Raw genomic sequence first — 14330 nt, 5'->3', positions numbered from 1 at the left:
AAACCGTAATAACACCTACAAGTAGAACCTTCAAAATCGGGAACAGTCACTTTCTGACATCAGCTGATATTTTTTACAAACACTCAATTATCACTTAAATCAACAGCAATGAAACGAGGATGGACAGTTGTCTCCCCTTATGTTCAATTAATATCTTCATGAAAATATGATTTACTAATTCACAATGATAAAACATACCAAGGAATCTACAACTTACATGTACACTAACACAACATTTGCTACATATATTACATAAATTCTCCAACAGTGATATATTGGGTACTGATTTGCAAAATTTCTGTGAAATGTGATTTATGATATACAATTCCAATTTTTTGTGACATACAATGAAAACAATAAAAAGATTTGTGCTGAAACCTGATCAGACCTGGATAAGTCCATTATGTAAAAATGTCATGTCTAAACCACTGCTGCAAATATTGTGGAAGTCATAACTTCTACAAACATTTACTTTAAAGTATGTCGCTGAATTACATTGAAAGCTGCTCTGTAGAAAATTATGTGAACACAAATAATTATTCGCACACAAACGATACTAACAAAATTGTTTAACAAAGGACTTGTGTAGTAACATGGTGACAGGTATGATCATTTTTACCTGCACCAGAGATAATGCTGGGGAGACAAACAACTTTTAAATTTCTCCCTGACTTCCTACTTATGTATCACTCTCCCCTTTTGTCCACTTCCTATCTTTTACTCAATTAATTCTTTTAAACTATTCAGTTTTAGTTCCCTCTCTTTTTTAGACATTCCGATCCCATCACCTCCAAAAACAAAAAGGAATGTTCCTTCAAAGGTGATCACCATCAATGTAAAGTTTAAAAGCAATCATTATTTAGTGTCAGAGGTGTCGGAGGTATCACCTGAGATCAGTACATTTATTGTGTAATTACTCCAAACCAACCCCACACCGCCCCACCCTGCCCCACCTCGCCCGGCCCCACCCTGCCCCGGCCCCCACCCCCACCCCACAACTATTTTCTGAAAAAAAGTTCTAGCTGTGGTACCCTGATAGCATCCATATCAACCTTTCGTATCGTCGTTCTCGTAAATTACAATCATAACTTATACACACAATTTAATCTTACCCTATCCTTCCCGTTTGTAAGGGAGACCTATAACTAGCTCTATATGACATCAATATTTATTGTCTGGCTAAACAAAGTACATGCTTACAACTTCTACAATTTCAGTTTTTGAAGATGATCTATCTTTGGATTACTACTTAAAAGATTTTGAATTTCACATAGCTAAAATTGTTTTGATTTTTTTAGATGCATACATATACCTATTTGTGGATATTTACTTTGGCAAAACACAAACCGATGCAGTTGTTAATCCATATTACAATACATGTATCATGGTATAATCCATTACAAAACATCTATCACTGTATAATCCTTTACAATACATGTATCATGGTATAATCCATTACAATACATGTATCATGGTATAATCCATTACAATACGTGTATCATTGTATAATCCTTTACAATACGTGTATCATTGTATAATCCATTACAATACGTGTATCATGGTATTATCCATTACAATACATGTATCATGGTATAATCCATTACAATACATGTATCGCTGTATTATCCATTACAATACATGTATCGCTGTATGTATTCAATTTCAATCATGGTTAATGGTACTTGTTTCGCCATGAAACATAATTAATGGTACTTGTTTTGCCGTGAATCATGATTAATGGTACTTGTTTCGCCGTGAACACCGCAAGCATTAGCAGGTACAATGATACAGTCTAAGGAAGGTGTCGATATACACAGGTTATGCCCTCACCACATCTCCTTCCATAAGATATGTACACCTTGTTTTGCTGATAATATTCTACGTAATTTATACATGGCTGGCCAATAAAACAACTTGAATCGCACCACATCTTTAACAGGAGTAAACAAGCTAGGATTTATTCTATCAAGAAGGACCAGTTACGACGACCTGTACTTTTTTCTTGGCTTTAGACTTTTGGAGGTCTGCACTGTTGCCTCTGCTGCTCTCCTTCACTGTGGTTGAGTCACTGGGCGTGGCCATGCGGGCCACGTCTTCCCGCTCCACCACATGATCCTGTATACAAAACACAGCTACAATTGTAAGGCTGTCGGATCATGATGCAAACTATAATCTTGTATACTCTCAATTCTATTTAACTATTTTTTCAACCTGATCCCTTTTTTTCATCAGAAATGAGGTTAATTATAAAACTTTTTTCGTTGCTAGTGATTAAATCATTTATCCAAGTTCTATGTTTTTTCTTTGAATGAACCTTACCCCAATCTTTTTGAGTTTCTGCTCCAAATTGAGCCCCTCCACTGTTGGATCGAGGGCTTTAAGGCACTTCTCTGCTATATTGTCTATAGCCATCATGATCACTCCAAACTCTGTTCTCTGTTATATACATCATCAGTGTAAATACAAATGTTAGCCTAACTAAAACACGGTCAGTGTTTACTTAACAACATCAGTGTAACAAATGTCAGTGTAACATCAGTGTAACATCAATGTAACTAATGTCAGTGTAACATCAATGTAACTAATGTCAGTGTAACATCAATGTAACAAATGTCAGTGTAACATCAATGTAACTAATGTCAGTATAATGTCAATGTAACTAATGTCAGTATAATGTCAATGTAACTAATGTCAGTATAATGTCAATGTAACAAATGTTAGTGTAACATCAGTGTAACATCAATGTAACTAATGTCAGTGTAACATCAATGTAACTAATGTCAGTATAATGTCAATGTAACTAATGTCAGTGTAACACCAGTGTAAATACAAATGTTAGCCTAACTAAAACAAGGTTAGTGTTTACTTAACAACATCAGTGTAACAAATGTCAGTGTAACATCAGTGTAACATCAATGTAACTAATGTCAGTGTAACATCAATGTAACTAATGTCAGTGTAACATCAATGTAACTAATGTCAGTGTAACATCAATGTAACTAATGTCAGTGTAACATCAATGTAACTAATGTCAGTGTAACATCAATGTAACTAATGTCAGTGTAACATCAATGTAACTAATGTCAGTGTAACATCAATGTAACTAATGTCAGTGTAACACCAGTGTAACTAATGTCAGTGTAACATCAATGTAACTAATGTCAGTGTAACATCAATGTAACTAATGTCAGTGTAACATCAATGTAACTAATGTCAGTGTAACACCAGTGTAACTAATGTCAGTGTAACATCAATGTAACTAATGTCAGTGTAACATCAATGTAACTAATGTCAGTGTAACACCAGTGTAAATACAAATGTTAGCCTAACTAAAACAAGGTCAGTGTTTACTTAACAACATCAGTGTAACAAATGTCAGTGTAACATCAATGTAACTAATGTCAGTGTAACATCAATGTAACTAATGTCAGCATAACATCAATGTAACTAATGTCAGCATAACATCAATGTAACTAATGTCCGTGTAACATCAATTTAACTAATGTCAGTGTAACATCAAAGTAACAAATATCAATGTAAATAATGTCAGCATAACATCAATGTAACTAATGTCAGTGTAACATCAATTTGTAACTAATGTCAGCATAACATCAATGTAACTTAAAAAGGCTCTGTGTTACTTACAGATTCAGTGTAACTAACAACACCAATTAACGCTTGATCAGTCGATACACATGATTAGTTGTGACCAAAAGTGAAAAACAAGAGTTCAGTAATTCTCCTGTCACACATTGCAGTGGTGTTTTTGGGGGGTTTTGTGAAATGATATGATGCTCTGTGGTTTAAATGTTAGGTCATAATTAGAAACAGCGATGAATTAGACACATCTACACACCTATATGACGCTGTCAAAAACCAAGTAACTCTTTTGTTTTAAACTCATTTGGTTATATACCTGAACAATGATTAAGAAATAAAATAGAGCCTCACCTTTGACCTCATATTTCCCTTGTTAGCAGCAAAATGTTGCTCACTTTGCTTGTTGCTCTCTTCTTGATGTTCATGTTTGTGCTGTAGTTGAGCCAATTTGCCGTTGATTGACATCTTCATGTTTGAGTGCTCTCCCTTTATTTTGTCCAATTCCTGTCTCAGGTCTTTCATCTGAAAACAATTCAAAACACACTTCTTAATGAACAAGTATCAAGGCTTGGCCAACCAACTTCATTGAGGACAGATAGTATCCATGGTGACCTAGCATACTTCAGCCTATCCATGAAAGCTTTACCCTCAGTACAACATCTATCCATGGTGACCTAGCATACTTCAGCCTATCCATGAAAGCTTTACACTCAGGACAACATGAATCCATGGTGACGTAGCATTCTTCAGTCTATCTATGAAAGCTTTACACTCAGGACAACATGTATCCATGGTGACCTAGCATACTTCAGACTATCCATGAAAGCTTTACACTCAGGACAACATGAATCCATGGTGACGTAGCATTCTTCAGTCTATCCATGAAAGCTTTACACTCAGGACAACATGAATCCATGGTGACGTAGCATTCTTCAGTCTATCTATGAAAGCTTTACACTCAGGACAACACGTATCCATGGTGACCTAACATACTTCAGTCTATCCATGAAAGCTTTACCCTCAGGACAACATGTATCCATGGTGACCTAGCACACTTCAGCCTATCCATGAAAGCTTTACACTGAGGACAACATGTATCGATGGTGACCTAGCATACTTTAGCCTATCTATGAAAGCTTTACACTGAGGACAACATGTATCCATGGTGACCTAGCATACTTCGGCCTATCCATGAAAGCTTTACACTGAGGACAACATGTATCGATGGTGACCTAGCATACTTTAGCCTATCTATGAAAGCTTTACACTGAGGACAACATGTATCCATGGTGACCTAGCATACTTCAGTCTATCTATGAAAGCTTTACACTCAGGACAGCATGTATCCATGGTGACCTAACATACTTCAGTCTATCCATGAAAGCTTTACCCTCAGGACAACATCTATCCATGGTGACCTAGCATACTTCAGTCTATCTATGAAATCTTTACACTCAGGACAACATGTATCCATGGTAACCTAGCATACTTCAGCCTATCCATGAAAGCTTTACCCTCAGTACAACATCTATCCATGGTGACCTAGCATACTTCAGTCTATCTATGAAATCTTTACACTCAGGACAACATGTATCCATGGTGACCTAGCATACTTCGGCCTATCCATGAAAGCTTTACACTGAGGACAACATGTATCCATGGTGACCTAGCATACTTCAGACTATCCATGAAAGCTTTACACTCAGGACAACATGAATCCATGGCGACGTAGCATTCTTCAGTCTATCTATGAAAGCTTTACACTCAGGACAACATGTATCCATGGTGACCAGTATACTTTAGCCTATCTTTGAAAGCTTTACACTCAGGACAACATGTATCCATGGTGACATAGCATACTTCAGCCTATCCATGAAAGCTTTACCCTCAGGACAACATGTATCCATGGTGACCTAGCATACTTCAGCCTATCCATGAAAGCTTTACACTGAGGACAACATGTATCAATGGTGACCTAGCATACTTTAGCCTATCTATGAAAGCTTTACACTCAGGACAACATGTATCCATGGTGACCTTACATACTTCAGCCTATCTATGAAAGCTTTACACTCAGGACAACATGTATCCATGGTGACCTAGCATACTTCAGCCTATCCATGAAAGCTTTACACTCAGGACAACATGTATCCATGGTGACCAGTATACTTTAGCCTATCTATGAAATAATAATAATAATAATAATAATATCTTTTATTTATCCAGGGTTACATATTTACATATGAAAGCTTTACATTCAGGCCAACATGTATCCATGGTGACCTAGCATATTTCAGCCTATCCATAAAAGCTTTACACTCAGAACAACATGTATCCATGGTGACCTAGTATACTTTAGCCTATCTATGAAAGCTTTACACTCAGGCCAACATGTATACATGGTGACCTAGCATATTTCAGCCTATCCATAAAAGTTTTACACTCAGGACAGCATGATGACCTACCTCATCACCAGTAGACTCAAGTTTATCGATGAGAGCATTGCTGGACTCGCTTAATGTCCGATGTCTCATCATCAGGCCTTTCACCTTGTCGTCAGTGGTAGGAATGTAATCTTCAAAAATAAAAGGTCAAATAACACATGACACCTTTTGGTTTTACTTAGATTCAGCTTCTACACCTGCTGAATTAACAGGAGACCGAACTTCTTTTCTAAATATCGTACAGCGGGTAAGATTCCCCCGTCAAATACTGGTCAGTAAAATCTATGTTTGCCTAGTGCTAGATTCACCCTTCACATATATTTACAATGTTCTACATATTTTATGTTGTGATCTAATATTCACTATCGTGATAAGTTTGACCTCATTGGGGAGACGGAAAAAAGCAAAAGTTAAACTGCGGCGAAAATATCCTTTTATTCAATATATTTGATGGACATCCTTTCAAAACGCAACAGTAGTCAAACATGTTCAAGTTTAATAGATTAACCGGGACTATCTGTATGATACAGAGTATGCTTACCTTCTGGCATTATGTCTATAACTCTCATCAAAAAATCTGAAAATTTCTTGTATCTCGTCACAGATCGCTCGAAATGCTTTTGTCTGAAACAAAAATACCAAAACATTAATATCTACCAGTGTCATAGAATTTACTTCACTCTCAAGATCATTAAAAGGAAAAAGTATGACAATGATCTTTAAAAAATAATATTCAATGATGTAACGAACAATTGCATTCTGTTACAGAAAGTAAATGTTCAATCCTGAAAAATCTAAATTAAAAAAAAATTAAATGACAAAGAGGATGATTTGAATGATATTCAATCCAATACATGTAGTTGAACAAAATCATAGAATATCTTTATATTATGTGTAAGATATCCTAAGCTAACACAATCTTTATTATCCTGTAACAAAAAATCCTGACATTCTCCTACAAAAATTAATATTTTCCAACATTACAATGTTATATTAATTCTTAATTTCCTCTTATCTCAAATGCATCAAATAAATGACAAAACATAAAAAAGAAACGTTAACTTATAAAAGGGTTTGAGATACCTATTCTTTAAATCTTCCATTTGTTGTAATAGCATTTCATGCTCCTTGGTTTTCTGTTCCTTGAGTTTCAGCTCTGTCTGATACTTCTGAATGGCTCTCCTCCGCTTTGCTTCATAGTCTTTAATGTATTTCTCACAATTGGTAAACTCATCTTTCATCTGAAAAAAAAGTAACATCAACATTAAAAAAGTAAAAACGTTTTACAACATGTAACATTGGGAGACCTGATAACCATTTCAACACATAATGTAATACAACAGATCCAGGCTACAATGTAAAACAACAGAACCAGGCTACAATGTAATACAACAGAAGCAGGCTACAGTAAAATACCACAGATCCTGACTACAATACAACAGAACCAGGCTACAATGTAATACAACAGAAGTAGGCTACAGTATAATACAACAGATCCTGACTACAATACAATACAACATAACCAGGCTACAATGTAATACAACAGATCCTGACTACAATACAATAAAACATAACCAAGCTACAATATAATACAACAGATCCTGACTACAATACAATAAAACATAACCAGGCTACAATGTAATACAACAGAATCAGGCTACAATGTACTACAATAGATCCTGGCTACAATGTTATACAGGACCAGGCTACGATGTAATACAACAGATTTTGACTACAATGTTATACAACAGATCCTAATTACAATGTAATACAACAGATCAAGGCTACATTGTAATACAACAGATTCTGACTACAATGTAATGCAACAGATCAAGGCTACATTGTAATAAAACAGATCCTGACTACAATGTAATGCAACAGATCCAGGATACAAAATGCAATACAACAGAACCAGGCTATAATGTAATACAACACATCATGGTTTCAATGTTATACAACAGAACCAGGCTATAATGTAAAACAACGGATCCAGGTTACAATGCAATACATAACCTGGCTATGATTTAACACAACAGCACAGAATACAATGTGATACAGCAGCATAGGATACAATGTAATATAACAGCATAGGATACAATGTAATATAACAGCATAGAATACAATGTAATATAACAGCACAGGATACAATGTAATACAACAGCACAGGATACAATGTAATACAACAGCACAGGACACAATGTAATATAACAGCATAGGATATAATGTAATATAACAGCATAGGATACAATGTAATATAACAGCACAGGATACAATGTAATACAACAGCACAGGATACAATGTTATACAACAGCACAGGACACAATATAATACAGCAGAACCTGACTACAATGTAATACAACAGATGGAGACCCAGAGGGCCAGTATCTCTGACTAGGAAATTTAATCTGTCTCTCACTAATTCGGTGGAGCATTACCCTTCCTTTGTGCAACATTTGTTTCCCCGGTCCTAAGAATGCCTTAAAGTAAATTTGGTTGAAATATGATCAAATATTTAGGAGGAGTAGGGTTAGAAATACTCGAAATCCCAAATTACCCCATTTTATGCCCTGCCTCCTGGGGACTTCATTCTTCCTTTACACAACATTTGATTCTCAAGTCTAAACCCTATTGCCGTTGTGCAATTTTCATTTAAATATGTCTAGTCTTTTGAAAATATTTAACAGACAAGTTCTCTCATTTTAACATTGCATTTAAAAGTTCATATGATTTTTAAAAAAAAAAAATATGGAAACATACAAATACTGAAATAAAATTAAACTGCACTTAAGTAAATTCATATGCACAGTAAAAATGCACTCAAAACTAATTGCTGCCAAATCTTCAGGTTGTTCAAGTGGCATAATACCTTTAATGAAACCTTACAGAACTACAGCACAACACATAACCAACATTATCTAAACCTGCTATCAACATGCATGTGTTTGATTCTCTGTCAGTTTACTTTGGGAATCTGCCAAACACAATGGTGTAATTAATGTGTTAAGCATTGAACATGACTGTCACACGGTATCTTAATAATCAAATGTATTGTAGTAAACTGATGTATACCAGCTGGTCCACTGTTTCACATAGCAAGCTAACACAAAATTGCCTCCTAATTAGATACATAATAGAATGTCTTATTTTATTATTACCTGGTACGGTAGTACATTAATTACATTAATTTGGGCGATACACTCTCTAAAATTGTTTACAAGTCAGAAATAGAATCTACAGGAACTTGATGTCCACAAAGTACCGGAGTGGAAGTGTCATCATGAAGGAAAATATAATTTAATTAAATATACTTTGTGTGCTGATTAATAATGTAGTAGTGCTACATAGGACAATAGATCGTTTTGTACTACAACGAAAGTAAATAGTTCAAAGAATTCTCTCGTTCCGATATTGTTAAAGAATACATATCAATTGCAGCCAAGAGATAATTTTGATAAATAGCTGTGGGAAACTCATTTTAAACTACATATACATATATATATTTTTACCATTTTACGTCAATGGTCAATCGGTCATAGACAGGGATCTCCCCCTATACTTAAAAGTACTGACACAGGGGTAAAACTACAGGGACTCCTATACAAGTACACGGTGCAAACTCCAATACCTGTTGCTGCCGCTTCTGAATGTCTATCTGACGCTGGGCACACTGCTCCATTTTGTGTTTGAACTCTTGGCGCTTGGCGTACAGCTCCATGTCCACTGCCTCTACCTCCACCTGTTTCTTGAGTAGCAGAGTTTTCTGGAGTGTGTTGATCCCCGTCTCAATGAGTTTGTCACCAGACTCCTTGACGACGGGGAACGCTGTGATCTCATCCTCATCATCTCTGCAATATAAATAAAACATTAATTTCCTTTGATTCATCTTTGTGATCAAACCTTTTTTCTTGTACCCTTCTTTCATTTGGATAACATTAATATTAAAATGGGCTCATGTCATCTGGCTGCTATGCGAATTCCAGTCGCCATGAAGCCTGTCAAGACTCTTCAAAATATCCCTGTACACTCTAAGGATAGAACACCAAAAGAAATTGTAGCAGAATGTGTGTAAAAAATTGGATGCAGGACCTGTGATGCCCCTATATCGGAGAAACTGGTAGGCGATTTAGGGTCCAACTTAGTGAACACGGAAAAGGTAAGGAAACCAAAGAAGAAAACAAATTCACTGTTGATTTGTCTGATGAAGGTGACCAGGTATGTAAGTATGTACCCTACTAGTCATCAACACTTCCTACTTGTTATATATAACTTTTCTACAGTTCAAACTTACCAACCTAAGAAAAATTATCAACGAAAGATGCTGATATATCTAATTCTGTACAGAAAATTTATTTGATCAAAGAAAAATGCTGATATATCTAATTCTGTACAGAAAATTTATTTGATCATGAAAAATGCTGATATATCTAATTCTGTACAGAAAATGTATTTGATCAAAGAAAAATGCTGATATATCTAATTCCATACAGTGTTTAAAAATTTAATAGAACAACACGTTAAGGGCAAAATTAAATCTTGGAGGATGAGGATTTTACCCGTGGAGGGCAACAGTTCAACTGGATCAACATTCCCAGTGTACAGTATATATCTACAGTCTGAACTGCAAAGTGATGGGGATTTATAGGATAATATAACTCTTTATCAAAGTCACAAAAAGTATTAATTCCATGAGAACAACAAATAATTAACTGCTAGAATTTAAAAATAAAATAAAAATCGGGAAATACAAAATAGCATTTTAAAATGATGACAAAATTATAAGCAAAATCAATAGAACATGTCTTGAAAATCAGTAATTTATCAAATAAATGTAATTGTGCCTGTACAGAAGCAGTAATGATGATTTCGCTGATGAGGCTGATGACAGGTAATCGTTTATCTGGGGACAAATACACATTATGGACTAATTAATGGCCATAGATATTTAAGAAGTTGTTTTAACCTGTGGCAGTGTTTTTTATATTCATTTTTTTCATCTTATCCCAAAAACTTTGACATCACTAGTTACTACTGTTAAATGTATCCAATCTCGGTACTATCAAATTACCTTATTATGTAGGTACATACAAAATTGAAACGATTTGGTGATGAAGCAAGGTATCGAGACTGTGATCAAATTTCTTGAACATTCAAACTTCAGTTCAGAATCTGACATCCCAAAATGCTTGTACTTGCAACAGACAATTATAAATATCGTCAATAATACCGCAAAGCAGACAAACCTTGATGACTTTTTTGGTAAGTGAATATGTAAGGCACTTGAAACTGACAATCTGGTCGGAACGGTAGGCCTACTCTACAGTACAACAAACGTTTATTACTCGCATGCAACATAATGATCGTACAGTTACTATTGCTAATTTAAATTTGCAAACTATTTATTGTATCAAAATGTTTATGTACAATAATAATTGCATATGTATGTTGGAATTTTCATTGTTTAGATGTGGCATATATGTGCGCCTGAACAAACATATGTAAATGTACATGGATACATAGATCACTTGTCAATTAACGTGGGAACTCGTTGTACTGCCAAATTTGTATTACTGCCAATATGTCAATTGACGGAAGGTGGCAGTATAATGGGGTTATACTGTACATGCGGTTGATTACAGTACGTAATTAATCATATACACCAAAGATTTTAAATAAATCTTACCGGGTAATAGAGAGTTTATTAAACAGAGGAATGGAACATATGTTGCATGTTAACATCTAATCAATACAAATGAATAAATAACTATATTGCTTTGGTCTGTCAACAGTAAGAGCTGGTGGGTGTTAATTCTTGATTAAAATGCACTTTGATTACCTATTACCAATTGTCAAAACTGTAATGTATCAACCAAATATGTACTCTTCATTCCAGTCTTGCCACGGTTTACGGAAATCTAGCGGTAGAATCTCCCCGTGCGTGACGAACACCATTATCATGCACACCTGTAATTGACTACATCTATAATTCAAACACCTGTTATCATTGCGTGGTATTCACAGCGTCCTCACGGAACCTTACCTTTCGTTGAGTTGCGTGACGAACACATTGCGTTTCTGGTTGTCAAGATCCAAGTTGTATCCTCCCGTATCAGCCATGTTTGTCCAGCACTTTTCACCGGTAATGTCACCAACTCGATATGCTTTCAACCGTATACTGCGACACCGTCCGCCATGTCTAAACAACTTTATGCAAATGAGGGCACCTAGGAGATGGTCACGTGGTCATGTTGACAAAAAGCCGCGGTCGTGTCATCGTGTGGTAGCTTTTTATTCCCTCGATTTATTGTCATATTAAATATTGAACAAGGAGGGAAAACTCGCCTCCACGACCCATACACTTTATTCATTCCTAGTTTCCTTATTGTGAAATCAGATATTCTGTTTCAATCATGCAGATGTACTTTGTTCAACGTATAGAATATATCCGGTGTAAAATTTACTAATATCCTACGTTAGATATCAGCTACTTTGTTCTTCATTCTATTTTTTGTTCTATACATTATATTGTTCTACATAGATTTGTTCTATAATCGATATTTTGTTCAAAACACGAATGATTTTCTTATATGATATATTTTATTAAACCACGTACGGACTTGGATCTAATTCCGTGTTAAACATAATAAACATAAAATATGTTTTCCTCGTCAATCTTTTTTTAGTAATGTTGCCTACATCTCTAGATTCTTTAACAGTCAACAGAAAAATAAAGGGAAAAGTAGTCTTGGTAATTTGATCTCTTGGATGTCGGACTCCAAATTTCAATCTAGGATGAGATCATTATGATTTCAGCTGGACACATTTTACAAAAAAAATAGCACCGCGGAATTATTTTATTCTAAGTCTGTGTTACATCCAGACCAGATCCAGAGCCACGTTTATCCCCCACCCCACCCCACCCCAATTAAGCACCGTATATATGCACATGTATATACGTAACTGTTCTGTTTCACTGCGTCTTGAAAAAGGAGCGGATCGCTCCGAAAATTTGACAACCTAAACTTGTCCACACTGTTGGAATTACTTCTTTGCCCCATATGTATTATGTACATGTATACATGTTATATATATTGTATAACATGAACTGTTCGTTTTGTATAAACATTCGTGGTTTTCGTGGTTGCTATTGAACCATGAAAATAAATAGAACAAATTTGAATGATACACGTGACTACTGTTTGTTCATATAAAATATCCACGAATGGCTTCAAACCACGAAGGAAAGAAACAACAAACATTTCGTGTTCTACAGTATACAGACTGTACATGTGGGAGGGAGATCTGAACCACGCCCCTGAAAGTCATTTACATAAAAAGGAACCAAACAAAACATGTTTTACCATAAAATGTTCTGGACTCGCTAATAAAAAGCTGATGACACGTTTTATAAGATCTTTTCCTACACATTTTTTTCTTGTGTTTTCATGTTATTTCACGGACAATCCCTGCCTCTGGGACATCATAAGTTTTTCACCAGCACCACTCTAAGCTAAGGCAGACTGTCGGGTTGTATACTATACACTACATATATCGAGTACACCAGCGACTAATTGGAAAGCTGATTTAGAAAGTTAATATTCCAACCAATGGCACGTACACAGGCGATGCAGAGTCCTATATCATTTTACCGTGGAAGGACGTCACGTGTACACAGAAGATTGCATGGGCACACAAAATCGGAACTCGTCATACGGTGGAAGGACATCATACACAGAACATTGTGTATTAAAATGGCCGAACTCATTAGAAAGACGTATTGGACCAGAAAAAAAGCCGAATATTGATATACTAAGGAAGGGCGTCTTCGCCAAACATTTGGTTTAAAATTGCCGAAGTCATGATCAATTGAAAGAGGGAGGTAACAGAGAAAACATTAAGCCCCAAAATACCAAAACTTGTTAAAATGTAGAAGGGCGTCACAAACAGATCGTTGGGTAAAAAAAATCCGAAATCAATATACAGTGGAAGGTCGTCAAAAACAGAACTGGTGGCGGGTGATGCAGTGGATAGCCGGGGTTCGATTCCCCGATCGGACGTGAAATGGTATGGTCACCTGCCCGAACACGTGGGTTTTCTCCGGGTACTCCGGTTTCCTTCCACATATAAACCCTTCGCGCGCTAACATCCAAGCCAACAAGAGTGATTTATATAAGTTGAAATAACATGTTTCATAATTGTTGTTAAATAAATAATTTTTTTATATTTATAACAGAACATTTGGTCAAAAATGCCGAACTCATTAAACCGTGGAAGGACGTCACAAACAGA

The 14330-nt window shown here is 35.7% G+C and overlaps 1 protein-coding gene across 1 annotated transcript; it reads right to left on the bottom strand.

Moving 5' to 3' along the window:
- Nucleotides 1-988: 988 nt before the first annotated feature.
- Nucleotides 989-12458, bottom strand: LOC110461473 (coiled-coil domain-containing protein 42 like-2-like). The gene is made up of 8 exons (XM_021514936.1): nucleotides 12082-12458; nucleotides 9670-9889; nucleotides 7128-7285; nucleotides 6586-6668; nucleotides 6066-6175; nucleotides 3952-4122; nucleotides 2320-2436; nucleotides 989-2115 (listed from the first exon to the last, which is right to left on the bottom strand). The coding sequence occupies exons 1-8, from the start codon at nucleotides 12156-12158 to the stop codon at nucleotides 1966-1968; spliced, it is 1086 nt and encodes a 361-aa protein (XP_021370611.1). The 5' UTR covers nucleotides 12159-12458; the 3' UTR covers nucleotides 989-1965.
- Between the last annotated feature and the right edge of the window lie 1872 nt (nucleotides 12459-14330).

The sequence above is a fragment of the Mizuhopecten yessoensis genome, unplaced genomic scaffold (genome assembly GCF_002113885.1).
Source record: "Mizuhopecten yessoensis strain PY_sf001 unplaced genomic scaffold, ASM211388v2 scaffold10621, whole genome shotgun sequence".
Lineage (NCBI taxonomy): Eukaryota > Metazoa > Mollusca > Bivalvia > Pectinida > Pectinidae > Mizuhopecten > Mizuhopecten yessoensis.
Note: the sequence above shows the minus strand (reverse complement) of the source record. Positions and strands in the feature narration are given on the sequence as shown.